General features: G+C 43.2%; 1 protein-coding gene across 1 annotated transcript in view; it reads left to right on the plus strand.

The window, feature by feature from the left end:
* The window catches only part of VPS54 (VPS54 subunit of GARP complex), an 81460-nt gene that overhangs the window by 16332 nt on the left and 43710 nt on the right, over positions 1-21418 (plus strand). The window contains exons 3-9 of the mRNA XM_074949579.1: positions 3783-3883; positions 5224-5385; positions 6250-6491; positions 8446-8524; positions 10714-10748; positions 14730-14861; positions 18057-18442. Coding sequence (XP_074805680.1) covers positions 5250-5385; positions 6250-6491; positions 8446-8524; positions 10714-10748; positions 14730-14861; positions 18057-18442 — 1010 coding nt within the window. The 5' untranslated portion in view covers positions 3783-3883; positions 5224-5249. The remainder of the gene's footprint in view (positions 1-3782; positions 3884-5223; positions 5386-6249; positions 6492-8445; positions 8525-10713; positions 10749-14729; positions 14862-18056; positions 18443-21418) is intronic.

Genomic DNA, 21418 nt, shown 5'->3' on the forward strand with positions numbered 1-21418 from the left:
GGCTGGCGGGGATCTTCCTTGATACTAGTCACGTGGTGGGAGGAGGGGTGAAGCGATCATCCCAGAGAATTGGGTGGGGGGCAGGGTTTAGTTGGGTTTGTGCTGTACGTTAACCCGAAAACTGCAGCCCCTCCTTTTAAATGGCCAACCCAACAGGTGCTTGGTATGGGAAAGGAGGGCGTTGCTGTTTGAAACCATTCCCACATGTTATGAAGGTTGAAGAATCTGAAAGACTGTGGCTTACCATGGCTGCCTGCAGGTCAAATTCTGTTGCCTGGCCCTGCGTGTGTGATCTCTCACACCAAACTGGCAGGCCCTCAATATAAGAGGCAAAATGTGACCTTGTACCGAAAGCACATGTGCTATGTAATGTTAGCAGCTTGGTTCACCGTGAAAGGGTCTACCCAGTGTTCTCTAAAATGTGTCTTTTTAAATACTACTCTCCCTTTTTTTCCTCCTGCAGCTGCAAATGTTTCAACGCTCCCCCTATCATCTCTGTCCCAGAGGCTAGCACAGATAAGAAGGTGAAAAAACCACACTTGTGATGAAATGTTCTCTGAGCTCATGCAGTCCTCCCGCACTGAAAGAGCTCAGCAGAATGCGTGGAGGCAAACAATGGCAGAGTCCAGGAAAGCAGAAAATGAACACGAGGACAGGAGGGACGAACAAGATGAGAGGTTGCGGGAGCAAGAGGAGAGGTGGCGGCAGTGTGATGAGAGGAGGCAGGATGCAACGCTGAGGCTACTGGGGGATCAAACTAATATGCTCCGGCGTCTCGTGGAGCTGCAGGAAAAGCAGCAGGAGCACAGACCGCCGCTGCAGCCCCTGTGTAACCACCTGCCCTCCTCCCCAAGTTCCATAGCCTCCTCACCCAGACGCCCAAGAACGCGGGGGGGAGAGGTGGGGGCGGTGCTCCGAGCACCCAACCACTCCACCCCAGAGGACTGCCCAAGTAACAGAAGGCTGGCATTCAATAAGTTTTGAAGTGCAGGGAAGTAGAGTGAACCAAGGGGGTGGGTTTTCATCAAGGAGAAACAAACAGAACTGTCACACTGTAGCCTGGCTAGTCATGAAACTGGTTTTCAAAGCTTCTCTGATGCGCAGCGCGCCCTGCTGTGCTCTTCTAATCGCCCTGGTGTCTGGCTGTGCGTAATCAGCGGCCAGGTGATTTGCCTCAACCTCCCACCCTTCCATAAATGTCTCCCCCTTACTCTCACAGATATTGTGGAGCACACAGGAAGCAGCAATAACAATGGGAATATTGATTTTGCTGAGGTCTAACCGAGTCAGTAAGCTGCACCAGCGCGCTTTTAAACGTCCAAATGCACATTCTACCACCATTCTGCACTTGCTCAGCCTATAGTTGAACAGCTCCTTACTACTGTCCAGGGTGCCTGTGTATGGCTTCATGAGCCATGGCATTAAGGGGTAGGCTGGGTTCCCAAGGATAACTATAGGCATTTCAACATCCCCAATGGTTATTTTCTGGTCTGGGAAGTAAGTCCCTTGCTGCAGCCGTTCCCACAGACCAAAGTTCCTAAAGATGCGAGCGTCATGTACCTTTCCCAGCCATCCCACGTTGATGTCAGTGAAACGTCCCTTGTGATCCACCAGTGCTTGCAGCACCATTGAAAAGTACCCCTTGCGGTTTACGTATTGGCTGCCAAGGTGGTCCGGTCCCAAGATAGGGATATGCATTCCGTCTATCCCCCCACCACCAGTTAGGGAATCCTATTGCAGCAAAGCCATCCACTATGACCTGAACATTTCCCAGAGTCACTACCCTTGATAGCAGCAGCTCAGTGATTGTGTTGGCTACTTGGATCACAGCAGTCCCCACAGTAGAATTGCCCACTCCAAATTGATTTCCAACTGACCGGTAGCTGTCTGGCATTGCAGGCTTCCAGAGGGCTATTGCCAGTCGCTTGTGAACTGTGAGGGCTGCTCTCATCTTGGTATTCTTGCGCTTCAGGGCAGGGGAAAGCAAGTCACAAAGTTCCATGAAAGTGTCCTTACGCATGCGAAAGTTTTGCAGCCACTGGGAATCATCCCAGACCTGCAACACTGTGCGGTCCCACCAGTCTGTGCTTGTTTCCTGGGCCCAGAATCGGCATTCCATGGCATGAGCCTGCCCCATTGCCACGAGGATGTCCAAATTGCTGGGGCCCGTACTTTGAGAGAAGTCCATGTCCATGTCCTCATCACTCTCATCATCGCGCTGCCGTCGCCTCCTCGCCTGCTTTTGCAGGTTCTGGTTCTGCACATACTGCAGGATAATGCGCGAGGTGTTTACAATGCTCATAACTGCCGCGGTGATCTGAGCGGGCTCCATGCTTGCCGTGGTATGCCGTCTGCAGGAGAGCAGAGTTGCAGTGGAAGCCATGGCTGACAATGGATGCCACAAGAATAGATATTTATAGAGAACGACGAGAGGACCTGTGAGGTGGATTCAGGAGAGCAGAGTTGCAGCAGAAGCGGTGGAGGACGACGGTTAGTACTGCGCACATTTCCTGAGGAAGAACACACATACCTGGTAGCCCATGACAGACAACATGGAGAAATTCACTATTGAGACAATAGCAGCAGAGCAGAGTTGCAGCGGAAGTGGTGGATGATGATGGTTAGCAGTCCTACTGCACCATCTGCTGAAAGCAGTATGGCGTCCACACGGAAAAAAGGCGTGAAATGATTGTCTGCCATTGCTTTCATGGAGGGAGGGGCGACTGACGACATGTATCCAAAACCACCCGCAACAATGTTTCTGCCCCGTCAGGCAATGGGAGCTTAACCCAGAATTCCAATGGGCGGCGGAGACTGCGGGAACTGTGGGATAGCTACCCACATTGCACTGCTCTGTAAGTCGATGCTAGCCATGGTAGTGAGGACGCACTCCGCCGACTTAATGCTCTTCGTGTGGACATACGCAATCGACTGTATAAAATTGATTTCTAAAAATCGACTTCTATCATCTGACCTAATTTCGTAGTGTACACATACCCTGCATCCTGGCCAATGTCGTGGTGCAGCTGGTAGCTAGATTTTAAAAACAGGTTGACTTCCTGCCAATAGCTGCTGCTGCAGGGAATAAATGGGAGGATTGGGGTTGCCTGTGCTTTCTCTTCTTCCTGCCTGAGCTGTTCTGCCTTCCAAGTGCTCTGAAAGTAGGGCTGTAGGGGAGTAGATACACCAGGGTAGGTGGCCATAAAGACCACAGAAACCACGCTAGCTCCTGCAATCAGTGAGTGGGAGGGGTAGCCGCCCAAGTCTTCCCTTGTCCCAGTGCTTAGAGGGAGAGAGATTGACCACACAAGACAGAGAAGAGACCTATGATGGGTGGTGAATATGCAATACAGATGGACATTGAAGAACCGTGAGGGGAGATGTGAGGATGCATCTGGGAATGGAGATGTACAGAGGGGGGGCCACAAAGAATGAGACCACAGTGCACAGTCAACCTGTGGAACTTGTTGCCAGTGGATGTTGTGAAGGCCAAAATTACAACTGCAGTGAAAAAAAGAATTAGATAAGTTCATGGTTCATCAGTGGCTAGTAGCCAAGATGGTCAGGGATGTGACCCCATGCTCTGGGGGACCCTGAGCCTCTGACTGCTAGATGCTGGGACCGAATGACAGGGAATGGATCACTTGATAATTGCCCTGTTCTGTTCATTCCCTTTGAAACATCTGGCATTGGCCACTGTTGGATGACAGATTCGGGGCTAGATGGACCATTGATCTAACCCAGTATGGTCATTCTTATGTTCGTATGTCCTTATGATGAAGAAAAGCCTCAAAATCTTCAACTGGCATGAGTGAGAGAAGAAGGGAGAAGGCTGAAGGGGACTGCTACAGAGAAGCCCTAACACCCCACATCCCAGTAGAGAGTAAGTGTAGGAGATTCCCCTGAATATTCAGGGGAATGAGCCTGTGGTCCTTCCTGGAAAACACTGGGCTGCCTCCACCTATAAAGGCAGGAGCGGGCAGAAAGGGGGCGACTTTGAGATTGAGGGAAGAGTTCAAAAGGGAGGAGTAGAAGAAAGGAAGTGTAATAGCAATGGGGCTAATGAAAAGGCAGAAGGGAAGAGTCATAGGAGGGACAAGAGCAAGACGTGGAGACAGAGGTGACATAGATTGAGCTCTGTGTGTGCAGAGGAAGCAACCTTTTAAAAAAGGGGTGTTTCTCATGTAAGATGGGGTGGGGGCACAGTAGGGTTTTATATCTATTCTAGTGAATATTAATTTTTCTGTGCCTTTTTCTTTTTTTGTGCTTCTAAGAAAAAAAGAGTTTAAAATTCCCATGTGTACACACAACACCCCAGTGGCTGGGAGCCGGATGGCCCCCCCCCCCACCTGTGGCTTGCTTAGAAAATAGTACCAATCACTTGGCCCTTATGTAGGGAAGTATGAATTTCACACGTTTAGTGGAGGTTCAGTATAAATAAAATTGGAGTTTGCACAATACAATGTGTCGAAACAACTCGGGACGTGCATTATGTTACAGTCTGGAAACAGATGTTCACTGCGAATGGATTCCAGTATATTGTAAAATGGTAGAACCCTCCCCTAGAGTGAATGCATCACAGGATAAAGATTTTCCTTGCTATCCATATTTTGCACACAACACAAATCATTCTCTTTAAATACGCTGCAAATAAATCTTTCAACCCTCACTACCAAAAAAGAAAAAACATTCAGGGAAAAATAAACCAAATTGTGCTTGTGTGGCAGAATGAATGAAATTTGCTGCTCATGTAATTCTACTTCAGTCAATGGAATTAAATTAACAGAGAATTTGGCCCTTTATCTGCACAGAAGAGACTTTCGACAAGTCTATAGACTTGTACAACATAGCTCCCATCGGAAGATTAAACAAAATTCCCCATAAAACACTGGCATGTTTTGTCATTCACAAACCTTCAGAATTTGGCATGCTATTTCTGAGAGGAAATATTTCTTTGATAATGCTTCAATAATTATGGAAACAGAACGATATAATGTGTTTGGGCATTTTTATGTACAATATTTTTGTGAGTGTGTATAAAAATTAGCCCTTTCTGTGTGTTTCAAATATAAAATATTTTTCATACCATGGTTGAAAGATAACTAGTATTGTTTTAAACTGTTTAGTTTTATATAGGTGAGCTGTTAAATAAATGCCATTGTTATGGTACAATCAATAATCAGAGCTGCATTGAAGACTTTGTGTTTATTTTTTCTTTGTTAGCTTCTATCAAGTGGTGATTTTATGCAATGGCATCAAGCCACAGTTCTTCACCAGTGCCTCAGTCAAACAGTAGAGATGCTTTCTTTAAAAAGGAAATGGATTCTGCTAAACGCTTTCGACCTGTGCAGTCACTGCCTGATGTATGTCCCAAGGAACCTACAGGTAATTTTGGCTTGTAAGGCAGATGAAAATACTGTTACAGTCAGTGGTCTGAAAATTAACCTGAAAATAGTCAATAAAGTTCTCTTGTTTTCTGGATAATACTATGAAATAAAATGATATATTTATAGGTAGAGTGGGATTCTACTTACTCCACCTCAAAAGCACCTCATTTTCTTTTTGGAGCACTGGAGATCTCCACCTCACATTGAAGTCACCATCCTTATTATGAAGGAGAAGAGGATGAGACTTCTTTCAGAGCCTGTGAAAAATCAGCCAGAGTATAGTTGCGAGACAGGCAATTCTCGCCCTGCGGGGCTAACTGCTTTGCTTCTGTGACATTCCCCAATCCTTCTGATGTGGGGAGCAAGAGATCAGGATGAGTAACTCTGGCACTCCCATAAGGCGGTTTCTTGGTTGTATTGATAGGTGTCATATGGAATGCTGAGGGTAAGGGGTGTAAAGTGGGGGAAATAGTGGGATTTTGAGAATTCCCTAAAGAAGCGTGTGACTGTAGTTCTAGGTTGGTGGGTGCAGTAGTTCTTCAATTTGATATATTTAGTATATCAAGTCTACAGACTTCTGTCTTTCAAAGGGTGCCAGAAGAATTAATTGATATTTGTGTGAAGATATTGAAAGAATATACCTCTAATTGCATATTTATGACTTGGTTTGTGCGATCTAAACACAAAAATGTAAGTGTGTTAGATTGTTGGGGAAGGGGATTATGTGTCTTGGTACACAATCCTTTCTGTAGATAAATTTTTGAAATTTGTTGTTTGCTTCAAGAATTACATTGAGTTTACTATGAAAAAAGTGCTTTCAAGTTTTTGTCTTAATGGACTGTCTTATCTTTTGTGCTTATAGGTGATCCTAATAGTTTAGGTGACAGCCCATCTCTAGTTGCAGATCAGCATAGATGGACAATTTATCATTCCAAAGTAAATCTTCCAGCGGCGCTAAATGATCCTAGGTTAGCAAAAAGGGAATCCGATTTTTTTACAAAAACATGGGGACAGGACTTTGTGGACACAGAAGTCGCACCTTCATTCTACCTCCCACAGATAAACAAGGAAAATTTTGCATTATATCAACAGGAAATCATTCAGGTAAAGTACCAAAGTTAGGTACATTATGGGTTAAAAAAGAAATTTCAGAGCCATTTGAGTTTGACACCACTAACTAACTGTATCCGTTAATAGTCCATCATATTATTACCTAATAACTACCTGTCTAGTTCTATGGTAGTTAACTCTTCTCTTGACCTTGGTATGGTGTGCTGTAAGTTCAGTGTTCTCAACATTAAAAGCATTGTCTAAATTCTCTCTCCCTGCTATTTCATTATTTTTAGTTCCTGAGTGCTATATTTTTGTTTTAAATGTACAGACCTTATAATTGCTATTCATCTTTGCTATTTCCTTTTGGTTATTGAAAACTTCACTGATTATTCTTAAAGAATTATTCAGCAGTTGCACTCTATAATGTAAAAAAAAAAAAAAAAAATCCAGTCACCTGATCAAATGTAAAACAGACTAAATTGTTGCTAAGAATGTCTTTAATATGGCCTATGTACAAAACGCTTAAATATAAAATAATGAAGTAGGAAACAGACCTGTTGTCAGCTGGTGAAAGCCAGAGTTGTTTTTAAGTTCTGAAAAAAGAACACAGCCTAAAAGAAGATGTGGAAATCTGCTGTGTTCTGTTTCTTTGGCTGTAGCTTCCTTTAACTTTTGGCTGCTGTGATGACCTGATTGTCAATGCTTCCTGCTGAGTGTAGTGCTTACTCCTGTGAAGTCAATAGGACTATTTATGTCAGAGAGCATTATGCTTGGTTGCATTTGCAAGATTGGGCCCCAGAATGGCAGCCTTGAAGTGTTATACAATTGCCCAGTTCTGATTATTGAACATTTTAAAGGTATTTTTAAACACTGCCACCTATATATACTTTAATTTATATATTCAGATTAGGTGAATTATTCTGTATTCATGTTTCTGCAGGTTTTTTTAGTCCTCTTTTCCCCTATAAATACATGTTATTTGGGTACAAGCTACAAAATTACAAGAGAGAGGGCGTTAATGCAGATGCAGGTTTAAAATAATCTTCATTATTATTGTTATTATTTGTATTATTGTAGCACCTGGGAGCTCTACTCATGGTCCAGGACCCCAGTGCAGCAGTCACGGTGCAAACACAGAACAGAACGTACTGAACAAACTTGGTTTAAGAACCAATAACAAATATTGAAATTTTTCAGCGTCATAAACCCTTAAAACACTTGTTTCGGGAGTTTAAAAAGGTGTAACTGCATCAACATGGTATTAGTACTGGTAAAATATGGGGGGAAGAATTGTTTTTAGAGCCATATGTTTGTATAGCCAATATTAAAAAAATTAAATAAGCTGTTGCATTAAAGTGAAATGTAACTATTTGATTGTGAAAATAAACAGGGTATTGGAAGAAGAGGCATGAGTTGCCCATGAAAGAATTTCTGATGGATCTTGCAGCTTCAGCCTGCTATGAAAAAATAATCTCTGAAGAAGAGGACAAATTAGAAGAGTCTTATAAGATGTGGAACCCATGTTTAAGCTTTATAAGTAAAAATAGAAGCTTAGCTTAGCTAAATGGAGTGTAAGGTTTCACTATGGTGCATTTAAGTAAGGTGGGGGAAGGTCAGTAAAAGGATGTTTTTATTTTAGTGTAGGATAACTTGCAGATTAGACTGCAAATAAATAATGGCTGTAAGTGTGTTTCTGCAGTCAGTGGATATGTATATTTCATTTTGTGGGGAGGAGAATTTAGATCATATGTCTTAAATAGTTTCATTATCTCCCTTTCCGTGATGTAAAATCAACAAAGAAATAACATACCAACCAAATAACAAACAAGGATTTCAACCGCCAGAGTGGTCATTCTGGCACCTTTCACATGCACTTAAAATTTTAAGGGGGAAAAATATCTTAGATTAAAAATGTTCTGAATATTCCCTTTAAAAGAAAAAAAAGATTTTTTTCATTATTGTATTAGTGTCAGACTAGTTCTTTAATATCTTTTCTCTTTTATAGAGAGAGAAGATCCATGAAAGATGCAAGAATATTTGTCCTCCTAAAGATACCTTTGACAGGACTCTCTTACATACGCATGGTAAACACCTCATCTTCTTTTACTTGTTAAAAAGTCATTTTCTTTTCTATAATAGATAATGTAACATACTAATCATCTCCTTTTGTTGTTCTGAAGATATTAGCTGTAGAAATAGCTGCTGGTGATTTATTTTTAATGATCACTGAAAATCTAGGCATGATTGGATAGAGACATTGTAGGTCAAAAAACTAGTGATTCCTGCTGCTGAATTCTTCCTTGGCATCTCTGCATTCACAACTTGACATTACATCCGTGACAGTGTTTCCTTTAACTTCCTCTTATTAAAAAAAAAAAAAAGAAGAAAAAGAAACTAGATTGTGCGATTGTATTGAGTTTCTGGCTACTGTTCATGTTCTGAGTAATGAAGAATGCCTGCCCCCCCCCGCCCCCAATGGAGAACAAAAATTGGAATTTGTGACATTGTGGCATCCCTGACATATTGAAAGATCATCATTAGGAAAGGCTGCTTGCATGGTTCTTTTAATGGAGTCTGTAGCTGTAACAAGTAACTGCTTTCTCCTGATATATTTTGGCTTTGTAGTGAGATATCTCAGGTGATCAAGGATTGGGAACTGGCAAAAAAGACGGGCAGAGAAAGTATAATGGACAATCTGAAGTTAGCTTGTATTACTTAATTCTTTCAGTTTCCCTTAAGGGAGTTTCACTGGCAAAGCACTGCTCATTGAATGAAAGTTTGTCTGCATCCCCTGTTCCTAGTAATTACAGAATGCTTCCCTGTTTTTATTTACTCCATTGGATTCAGCTCGTCTTGTCAGGTTTTCTAATACCTCTATTACCTCCATTTTTTTTCCTTTCCGTGAAAAATGAAGTCCAACTTTTTTGTCTTTCATAGTTTAAGTTCTTGAGAACTAACTCTTATATTTAGCTATGCTTTACCTTTGTCAGCACAGTAATATCCTTCCTCTGTTAACAGCCCATAGTACTACACAGGGGATCTTGAAAGTGTAATATTATTGAACAATATCACAGCTTTTGAATGGATAGCCTTTATTGTCAATGAGTACTGTACTTGTTAAAATGTCTGTTTAAGGACTGTATCTAGCCCAAAACATGCACCCCAGAAGGCTTGAGTAAGAATAACTATCCTGAGGAAAGGTTGGTCTGCTGTGCAAAGCCAAACAGGATAAAAATCTCTGCACCAGGGAGCTGGAGAGTGGTTTTGGGAGAACAGACCTTCGGTAAACTAGCTCTCCATCCACTGCAGCTCCCAGTGTTGGGGTTGCCTATCTTTCTCCAGTCTTAGAAAACGCAACCTGGGGTCTCTCAGCTAAAGGAATTGCTACAGCCTGAGACTGAGGACAGAAGGCTGAGGGATAGTTCCTGGGCTGCATTGTCTTTTGTGTTTAATACAAATAAAGTAACAACTCTGCAGGCGAGAGAAGTGCTGGAGATGGTAAAAGCTCCCTTTCACCATGGTGGTTGTGAGGGGAGGAGGGGACCCTCCAAGTGAGCTATGGATTTCTTATTTCATCTGCCTCCCTTCTTGGCCTGATGAGACTCTGTACACTCTGATTGAGCTCCTTTTATGTGACTGAATTAGAGTGGATGGAGCCCTAAGAGTGTGAAATCATCCCGCTTCCAAATGGGGCCAGGGCATGGAGCTCCAGTGCAGCTCTTCTCCTGTCCTGATTCTTTCCTTCCCTCTGCAACCACCCCCTGTGACCATCACTTCAGCTTATGGACTGGAACAGTACTACCTCTATGTCACTTGCACAGAGTGATAGGGTCACTGAGTCGGTGTGGATCCTGTGGTCCCTCCCCATCACCACCCTGTGTGCATCTACCCTCTGGGTTTAACCCAGTGTGACTGCACCGCCAGCGACCTCCCTAGAGAGCACCAGTGGGAAGCAGAAGTGATGCAGAGAGCCTTACGCTGGTCCTCACCAGCAAGATGAATTTCACCCTGAGTGAGTTTGAAGCACTGGGTTTCTGTTATGGTATGAATAATACATTTATTTTTAAAGCAGTCAGAGTCGGACACATCTGAGTGCTGCACAGAAACTGTAGCTAACCCCCCCCCCCCCCAAATTACCAAGGGCAACGAGGCCTTTAATCGCTGATTATTGGAATTAATTGGTTTAATAATTTTGCTGATGAATGACTATAGAAGACTGCAATGAAATCTTATAATTGTCATGCTAGTTTACTTATATTTTATTTATTTTTAGATAAATCCAGGACAGATCTGGAACAAGTACCTAAGGTATGATTGCAGTACAGTATAGGCTTTATTAAGGAAAAATGTGCTTGTCAGATTTCTAGTGTAAGACTTAATAGTGTGTGTGTGTGCGCACGCGCATATGTATGAGGGAGAACTATTTTAATAGGTATCCTCTGACCCTCCTAAATTGTAGTAGTGCATGTGGAACTTAGACAATGTAATCCAAATGGATAATATTTACGGTTGTTTGCTATTTTTGTCTCCTGAGCTGTATTTATTCTTTTAGTGGATATTGAAGGTAAAACACAACTGCCATTATTTTCAGGCCTTAGTCACTAAACAATCCTAGAACCATGTACAAACCACGCTGCTTTCTACTGAAGCGTGGCCATGGTCTGCTGGGTACATTTTCCAGAAAAGAAACTCCTGGGAGGAAGGAGGATTTGAAGGTTTGGAGGGGCGTGGGAGGGAGTTTGATACAAGTTTCTGAAGTTACTGTGTAGACCTGAGTCTATTACTATTTATTGTAGCACCTAGGAACCCCAGTTAAGGATTAGGGACCCATTGTGTTAGACACTGTACAGACAAGTCACAAAGAAGACCATTCCTGCCCCAATCAGTTCACAGTCTACATGACAGATACGTCGTAACAAATGGTCAAAACAGACAAACCTACATTCCATTTTATTCAAACGGAAAAATTGTCCAGTTTATAAGTTATTAGCAGGTAAACGGTTTAATGTTGATCACTGCATGTCCTGAGGGTTTGTAGAGGTGTAGCTAAATAGCTTTCACTGTAACTTTTAAAGTTAAGGCCAAGGAACAGACGGTGCTTGATATTGATTTCTCGCTGTTGAATCCTTTGATGTCATGTGTGGTGCTTGGGGTGAATGGGAAGGAGATGGTTCAGTTCTCCTGGAAGTTCCAGGCATTATAGCAGTTTTAAGGAGTTAAAACTAAGCCAGATGCAGATGCTTCAGAGACAATGCTTCATTGAGATGAACGGAAGCAGGGACAAAATTATTTGGCCTTTTTGTGGCCAGAGTTTTATAGATTCATAGATATTAAGGTCAAACGGGACCATTATGATCATCTAGTCTGACCTCCTGCACAATGCAGGCCACAGAATCTCACCCACCCACTCCTGCAATAAACCTCTCACCTATGTCTGAGCTATTGAAGTCCTCAAATCATGGTTTAAAGACTTCAAGGTGCAGAGAATCCTCTAACAAGTGACCTGTGCCCCATGCTACAGAGGAAGACGGAAAACCCCCAGGGCCTCTTCCAATCTGCCTTGGAGGAAAATTCGTTCCTGACCCCAAATATGGCTATCAGTTGAACCCTGAGCATATGGGCAAGATTCACCAGCCAGATACCAAGGAAAGTAACTCATATCCCACCCCATCTAACATCCCATCACAGGCCATTGGGTCTATTTACCATGAATATTTAAAGATCAGTTAATTGCCAAAATCATGTTATCCCATCATACCATCTCTTCCATAAACTTATCAAGTTTAATCTTGAAGCCAGATAGGTCTTTTGCCCCCACTGCTTCCCTTGGAAGGCTATTCCAGAACTTTACTCCTCTGATCATTAGAAACCTTAGTCTGATTTCAAGTCTAAACTTCCTGATGGCCAGTTTATATCCATTTGTTCTTGTGTCCACATTGGTACTGAGCTTAAATAATTCCTCTCCCTCTCTGGTATTTATCCCTCTGATATATTTATAGAGAGCAATCATATCTCCCCTCAACCTTCTTTTGGTTAGGCTAAACAAGCCAAGCTCCTTGAGTCTGCTTTCATAAGACAGGTTTTCCATTCCTCGGATCATCCTAGTAGCCCTTCTCTGTACCTGTTTCAGTTTGAATTCATCCTTCTTAAACATGGGGGACCAGAACTGCACACAGTATTCCAGGTGAGGTCTCACCAGTGCCTTGTATAACCGGTACTAACACCTCCATATCTCTACTGGATACTTCACCTGATACATCCTAAGACCGCATTAGTTTTTTCATGGCCATATCACATTGGCGGCGCATAGTCATCCTGTGATCAACCAGTACTCCAAGGTTCTTCTCCTCCTCCGTTACTTCTAACTGATGCGTCCCCAGCTTATAACTAAAATTCTTGTTATTAATCCCTAAATGCATGACCTTACACTTCTCACTATTAAATTTCATCCTATTACTATTACTCTAGTTTACAAGGTCATCCAGATCCTCCTGTATGATATCCCGGTCCTTCTCTAAATTGGCAATACCTCCCAGCTTTGTATCATCCGCAAACTTTATTAGCACACTCCCGCTTTTTGTGCCGAGGTCAGTAATAAAAAGATTAAATAAGATTGGTCCCCAAACCGATCCCTGAGGAACTCCATTGGTAACCTCCCTCCAGCCTGACAGTTCACCTTTCAGTATGACCCGCTACAGTCTCCCTTTTAACCAATTCCTTATCCACCTTTCAATTTTCATATTGATCCCCATCTTTTCCAATTTAACTAATAATTCCCCATGTGGCACAGTATCGAACGCCTTACTGAAATCTAGATAAATTAGATCCACTGCGTTTCCTTTGTCTAAAATATCTGTTACTTTCTCAAAGAAGGAGATCAGGTTGGTTTGGCACGATCTACCTTTTGCAAAACCATGTTGTATTTTGTCTCATTTACCATTGACCTCAATGTCCTTAACTACTTTCTCCTTCAAAATTTTTTCCAAGACCTTGCATACTACAGATGTCAAACTAACAGGCCTGTAGTTACCCGGATCACTTTTTTTCCCTTTCTTAAAAATAGGAACTGTGTTAGCAATTCTCCAGTCGTACGGTACAACCCCTGAGTTTACAAATTCATTAAAAATTCTTGCTAATGGGCTTGCAATTTCATGTGCCAATTCCTTTAATATTCTTGGATGAAGATTATCTGGGCCCCCCCGATTTAGTCCCATTAAGCTGTTCGAGTTTCGCTTCTACCTCAGATATGGTAATATCTACCTCCATATCCTCATTCCCATTTGTCATGCTACCATTATCCCTAAGATCCTCATTAGCCTTATTAAAGACTGAGGCAAAGTATTTGTTTAGATATTGGGCCATGCCTAGATTATCCTTAACCTCCACTCCATCCTCAGTGTTTAGCGGTCCCACTTCTTCTTTCTTTGTTTTCTTCTTATTTATATGGCTGTAGAACCTTTTACTATTGGTTTTAATTCCCTTTGCAAGGTCCAACTCTACTTGAGTTTTAGCCTTTCTCGCTTTATCCCTACAAGTTTTGACCTCAATAAGGTTGCTTTCCTTGCTGATCTCTCCCATCTTCCACTCCCTGTATGCTTTCTGCTTTTTCTTAATCACCTCTCTGAGATGCTTGCTCATCCAGCTTGGACTACAACTCCTGCCTATGAAGTGCTGTACTGTACCTGGGGAGGAAGGCGTTGGAGCTGTGCAGGGGTTGTGCACCCACATCCTGTATTCTGTGGAGTCCAGTTCTGCAGGGACTTCAGGTGTGCTGTTCCACAGTGGGAATCTAAGAGCCGGATTCAGTGAATTAATTGCAAGACGGATCCACCGCCTGGAGGAAGCATGAAGGATGTGGGGCCTACTCCAACTTTAAGGATGGAGTACCAGCAATGGAGCATTTCCACTGCTGAAAAATGTCCCAAAGAAGGATTCATTCCTGTCCCATGGAGGACCTCCCCTGAGTACAGCTCAGGATTTGGGGCTTGGGCAGTTTGTACTTCTGTACCATCAGGCTGTTTACCTGCAGATTCAGGAAGACAATCCTGCATTGGGTCACATTCACTTCACAGCTGGAAAGTTGGTCACAATCATAAGGGCTAGATTGATTATTTATTTATTTTTGTAAATGAAAATGTAGCTTTTAGAGAAACTGATGAGTAGAGCCCCCAGAGGATATGTCAAGCGTGGGTTTGTTTGTGTGCTCTTTGTTTTAGAAGGGTGGGGAATAGTGACAAGGAAAGAAGAGCAGAGGCGAGACAAAAATGCATTTATTTCTTTTTGTTTCAGATTTTTATGAAACCAGATTTTGCCTTGGAAGATTCCTTAACGTTTAATGCCGTTTTACCATGGTCTCACTTTAATACTTCTGGAGGAAAAGGAAATCGTGATGCAGCTTCCTCAAAGTTGCTGCAAGAAAAGGTAAATCTCAATAAAGGATGCTGTTATTCAGTGCAGCTGTCCACTGATTCCAAAAAAAACTGTTCTAGACAAGTCCACTGCCGCTGTTTCTGCAAGTTACATGACACATTAATTTTACAGCCCAGATATTACTTCAGTCAGCCTAAGTATTTTTAGTAAATGCCAGTGGGGGCCACCTTTCTGAGAAGAGAATTTTTTTTAAATAAAGAAGGGTAGGGCCAACAAGTGACCATTGTTATATGCAATATAAAGATATTCTAGTAGGAACTGCTAAAACAATCAAAGACTACAATGCTCATTAAGAACTTCTTTTGTGGCTGTTTTGAATATGAATAGTGACTGCAGGAGGAATGAGTGCATGGTTTGTATGTTGACAATCCAGTAATGGTACAACTTTCTCAAAACTTTCAGGAAAACCCCAGATTTAAGGCAGGGTGTGCTGTGCACTGCAAGGAAATATTAAACCTTCCTGGTAGCTTCCTGTTATCTTTCAGGCATCATACCATAGGTACTGCTCCCTTTTTTACAGTTTCTATTGTAGCTGAATCACACATGCCTTGGGAGCACTGTAGAGCTTGATGGCAGAGTATTTTCATCTACATGAAAAATATGGGTCTTTGGGCTAATCACACTCAGAGTTGTTATTATTTTAAAAATTATATATTTTCAATGGAAAAAGAAAAAAAGCAGACACCTGTTTTGTTGTTATAGATACTCTTCAGATCCTTCCAAAAGTTTACATCATTGTGATGTGTTTTGTTTTAAACATTTTCCCTCTTAAGTGCAACAGCTTTTAGGCGCATACCCGTAAGTCTGTAGGTGATCATCGGATAAAACAGCATTAGCCTCTCTGTCACTAAAAAGTTCTTGTCAACTGCTGGAAATGGCCCACCTTGATTATCACTACAAAAGGTCCCCCCCACCCCCGCTCTCCTGCTGGTAATAGCTCACCTTACGTGATCACTCTCGTTACAGTGTGTATGGTAACACCCATTGTTTCATGTTCTCTGTGTATATAAATCTCCCCAGTGTATTTTCCACTGAATGCATCCGATGAAGAGAGCTGTAGCTCACGAAACCTTATGCTCAAATAAATTTGTTAGTCTCTAAGGTGCCACTAGTATTCCTTTTCTCTTTGCGAATACAGACTAACACGGCTGCTACTCTGAAACCTGTTAAAAAGTTCTTGCAACTCTGCCTTTCCTTACCCATGGCAGTGGACATGAGATTGCAACAAACTGTGTAAGATGCCATTGAAGTGATTCCTGTCTGACAACTAAACCCCAGTTTTAAGAATGCATGTAACTTGCAGAAAGTGACTGGGCCAGGATCTTAGGCAGTTGGACAGAAATGAAGCAGGAGTTCTGAGTTAAGAAGAGAGAAGCCTCTCTGGTGCTTCAGGGTTTTTTTCTCCCTAGTGCAACTAAAATAAGGACAAGCACAGTCTCTGTCCACGTTTCCTTCCTGCAGCTTAGCAGACTCGAAACACTGAAACAGGCAATAGAATATTAATGGGGCAGCTCTGATGCCTTCAGAGCCGCATTCCTGGCTTTCTAATAATTACGCTGCTCTGTTCATTACATGAGCCCCAAATCTTTTTAAGGCTCTGAGCCTACCTAGGCTCAGCTCCACCTAATTATATCTGGTGCAGGTAAGATGCCTAGTGCCCTCTCTGTAGTCACCCTCAGCTCAGGGAGCTGTTCCCAGGTGGGACTCAGAAAACGCAGTCTGGACCCATTGCTTGGAATTTAAACCCCCCAAATCCCCATGGCACTGTCTAGGTCAGTGGGCCTTTCCTATGGGCATACTGCGTTACGGCTGCTGGCTGGAAGGAATTTGTAAATAAGCCTGTTGTATTTAGACCAAGATTTGTATAGTCCGTTGAGACTGTAACTCCTAAATGAAATAGTTGTGAGAAGGAACAGCATTTTGGGGCTGATTTTTCAGAAGTGTTTAGCAGCCATAGCTCCTGTTGAAGTCATGATCTTCAGGTGTTCAGCACCTCTAAAAATGAGGCCATTTGGGTATTAGCATTCAGATGACTATTTTAATGTCCCACTTAGAGTTGACTATTCAGAACACCGAGTTGTTTCAATTTGAGTAAAGTAGGGCCAGACCAGCAGTCTGGTAACAGTGCAGCAAAGGAAATTAGGAGTTCAGGTTCCAAACGTGAACCCTGGCACCAGGTCTTGATTGACGAGAAAGGGCTTTGCTTCACTAGAGAGTGACTTCCATGGCTGGCTGAGGGCAAACTGTGTCCAAGCCCCCCTTCAGAGGGAACTTCTCTACAAAAGAGTGAGTTAAAGTGGATATCCTAGAGAACTCTGCCCTCTTTTGAAATCTCCATCTCCCTACACTCCCCTTCCTCCCCAAGAAGCAGGAGCTACCTAGGTCAGACCATCAATCACAGTCAAGTTTCATCCTGTTGTACACAGGCACTGACTTCTAGTTTTCCCTGGGGGTACTCCAGCCCCGCCCCTGCTCCGCCCCTTCCCCTTCGGCCCCAGCTTTGTCCCGCCTCTTCCCACCCCGCTCCACCCCCTCCCTGAGACCCTCATCTGCTCGCTGCTCTCTGTCCTCTCCCAAGCCCTAGCCGCCGATCAGCCTTTTGGCAGTGTGGCCAAACAGCGGTGGCTGATGAGTGCTGAGCACCCACTATTTTTTTTTACCATGGGTGCTCCAGCATCCGAGCAGCCACGGAGTCAGCGCCTCTGTTGTTGGAGGTCCCCACCATGGGTGTAGCAGCCTTAGTGCATGATAGAGTTAAGTTCATGTGCTATTCTCATTTGCAGGCCAATACCCAGCACACCCTCTCAGCTAGTGGCTGTATGTAGGGGTGTTAATGTCTGACCTCTGAGATATAAAGCCTTGGGCAGGCTTGTTTAATTGCTTGCTTTTCTGCAAGCAGTACTTTGCAAGCATGCTTTTACCAGGGAGGTAAACTCGCTCAACCTTCCCAATGCTTTCTGAACTCACTAACAAAACTGGGTAGTTATTCATTTGCCACCATGACAACAGCTTTTAATCCAGTGTTATATTGGCCACGGTCAGGTGATCATTATAGCACAAAGAAATGTACTCGTAGAAATAATGTAAATTATACCCACAAAATGCATTTTAGTGCTTTTGTAGTGTGATATATTTGCCAGGTGTTACAACATACGGTTGTTGTTTTTTCTCTCTCTCTCTTTCAAGCTGAGCCATTATTTGGATATTGTGGAAGTAAATATTGCTCATCAAATTTCTCTACGCTCAGAAGCATTTTTTCATGCAATGACTTCTCAGCATGAATTGCAGGACTACCTCAGGAAAACCTCCCAGGCTGTAAAAATACTTCGAGATAAAATCGCCCAAATTGATAAAGTAATGTGTGAAGGATCGCTTCAAGTTTTAAGACTATCACTCACCAGAAATAACTGTGTGAAAGCATACAATAAACTGAAGTTAATGGCTACTGTACACCAAACGCAGCCTACAGTACAGCTGTTGTTGTCCACTTCTGAATTTGTTGGCGCATTGGACTTAATAGCAACAACGCAGGAGGTACTGCAGCAGGAACTCCAGGGCATTCACAGTTTCCGGTAGGTAACATTCACAAAACCATTGGAAGTAATAAAATGAAGTATAAATCATGTTGTTATATTATCCTAAGAACATAAGACCATACTGAGTCAGGCCAAAGGTCCATCTAGCTCAGTATCCTGTCTTCCGACAGTGGCCAATGCCAGATGCCCCAGAGGGAATGAACAGAACAAATAATCATCAAGTGATCCATCCCCTGTCTCTCATTCCCAGCTTCTGGCAACCAGAGGCTAGGGACACCATCCCTGCCCATCCTGGCTAATAGCCATTGATGGACCTATCCTCCATGAATTTATCTAGTTCTTTTTTGAAACCTGTTATAGTCTTGGCCTTCACAACATCCTCTGGCAAAGAGTTCCACAGACTGACTGACTGCATTGTGTGAAAAAATACTTCCTTTTGTTTGTTTTAAACCTGCTGCCTATTAACTTCATTTGGTGACCCCTAGTTCTTGTGCTATGAGAAGGAGTAGATAACACTTCCTTATTCACTTTCTCCACACCAGTCATGATTTTATAGACCTTAATCATATCTCCCCTTAGCTGTCTCTTTTCCAGGCTGAAAAGTCCCAGTTCTATTAATCTCTCCTCATCCGGAAGCCATTCCATACCCCTAATCATTTTTGTTGCCCTTTTCTGAACCTTTTCCAATTCCAATATATCTTTTTTGAGATGTGGCAACTACATCTGCATGCAGTATTCCAGATGTGGGCGTACCATGGATTTATATAGAGACAATATGATATTTTATGCCTTATTATCTATCCCTTTCTTAATGATTCCCAACATTCTGTTTGCTTTTTTGACTGCCGCTGCACATGGAGTGGATGTTTTCAGAGAACTATCCACAGTGACTCATAGAATATCAGGGTTGGAAGGGACCTCAGGAGGTCATCTAATCCAACCCCCTGCTCAAAGCAGGACCAATCCCAAATTAAATCATCCCAGCCAGGGCTTTGTCAAGCCTGACCTTAAAAACTTCCAAGGAAGGAGATTCTACCACCTCCCTAGGTAACGCATTCCAGTGTTTCACCACCCTCCTAGTGAAAAAGTTTTTCCTAATATCCAACCTAAACCTCCCCCACTGCAACTTGAGACCATTACTCCTTGTCCTGTCCTCTTCTACCACTGAGAATAGTCTAGAACCATCCTCTTTAGAACCACCTCTCAGGTAGTTGAAAGCAGCTATCAAATCCCCCCTCATTCTTCTCTTCTGCACGCTAAACAATCCCAGTTCCCTCAGCCTCTCCTCATAAGTCATGTGTTCCAGACCCCTAATAATTTTTGTTGCCCTTCGCTGGACTCTCTCCAATTTATCCACATCCTTCTTGTGGTGCGGGGCCCAAAACTGGACACAGTACTCCAGATGAGGCCTCACCAGTGTTGAATAGAGGGGAACGATCACGTCCCTCGATCTGCTGGCTATGCCCCTACTTATACATCCCAAAATGCCATTGGCCTTCTTGGCAACAAGGGCACACTGTTGACTCATATCCAGCTTCTCGTCCACTGTCACCCCTAGGTCCTTTTCCGCAGAACTGCTGCCTAGCCATTCGGTCCCTAGTCTGTAGCGGTGCATTGGGTTCTTCCGTCCTAAGTGCAGGACCCTGCACTTATCCTTGTTGAACCTCATCAGATTTCTTTTGGCCCAATCCTCCAATTTGTCTAGGTCCCTCTGTATCCTATCCCTGCCCTCCAGCGTATCTACCACTTCTCCTAGTTTAGTATAATCCGCAAATTTGCTGAGAGTGCAATCCACACCATCCTCCAGATCATTAATGAAGATATTGAACAAAACCGGCCCCAGGACCGACCCTTGGGGCACTCCACTTGATACCGGCTGCCAACTAGACATGGAGCCATTGATCACTACCCGTTGAGCCCGACAATCTAGCCAACTTTCTACCCACCTTATAGTGCATTCATCTAGCCCATACTTCTTTAACTTGCTGACAAGAATACTGTGGGAGACCGTGTCAAAAGCTTTGCTAAAGTCAAGAAACAATACATCCACTGCTTTTCCTTCATCCACAGAACCAGTAATCTCATCATAGAAGGCGATTAGATTAGTCAGGCATGACCTTCCCTTGGTGAATCCATGCTGACTGTTCCTGATCACTTTCCTCTCGTGTAAGTGCTTCAGGATTGATTCCTTGAGGACCTGCTCCATGATTTTTCCGGGGACTGAGGTGAGGCTGACTGGCCTGTAGTTCCCAGGATCCTCCTTCTTCCCTTTTTTAAAGATGGACACTACATTAGCCTTTTTCCAGTCAATCCGGGACTTCCCCCGTTCGCCACGAGTTTTCAAAGATAATGGCCAATGGCTCTGCAATCACAGCCGCCAATTTCTTTAGCACTCTCGGATGCAACGCGTCCGGCCCCATGGACTTGTTCGCGTCCGGCCCCATGGACTTGTGCACGTCCAGCTTTTCTAAATAGTCCCTAACCACCTCTTTCTCCACAGAGGGCTGGCCACCTACTCCCCATGCTGTGATGCCCAGCGCAGCAGTCTGGGAGCTGACCTTGTTCGTGAAGACAGAGGCAAAAAAAGCATTGAGTACATTAGCTTTTTCCACATCCTCTGTCACTAGGTTGCCTCCCTCATTCAGTAAGGGGCCCACACTTTCCTTGGCTTTCTTCTTGTTGCCAACATACCTGAAGAAACCCTTCTTGTTACTCTTAACATCTCTTGCTAGCTGCAGCTCCAGGTGCGATTTGGCCCTCCTGACTCCAAGATCTTTTCTTGGGTGGTAACAGCTAATTTAGACCCCATCATTTTATATGTATAGTTGGAATTATGTTTTCCAATGTGCATTACTTTGCATTTATCAACATTGAATTTCATCTGCCATTTTGTTGCCCTGTCACCCAGTTTTGAGAGATTCTTTTGTAGCTCTTTGCAGTCTGCCTGGGACTAAATTTTACATGCTCAAACTGAATCTGCTCTTATTCCTGTTCCTTCTTGGGAAACACCAT

The sequence above is a fragment of the Natator depressus genome, chromosome 3 (genome assembly GCF_965152275.1).
Source record: "Natator depressus isolate rNatDep1 chromosome 3, rNatDep2.hap1, whole genome shotgun sequence".
Lineage (NCBI taxonomy): Eukaryota > Metazoa > Chordata > Testudines > Cheloniidae > Natator > Natator depressus.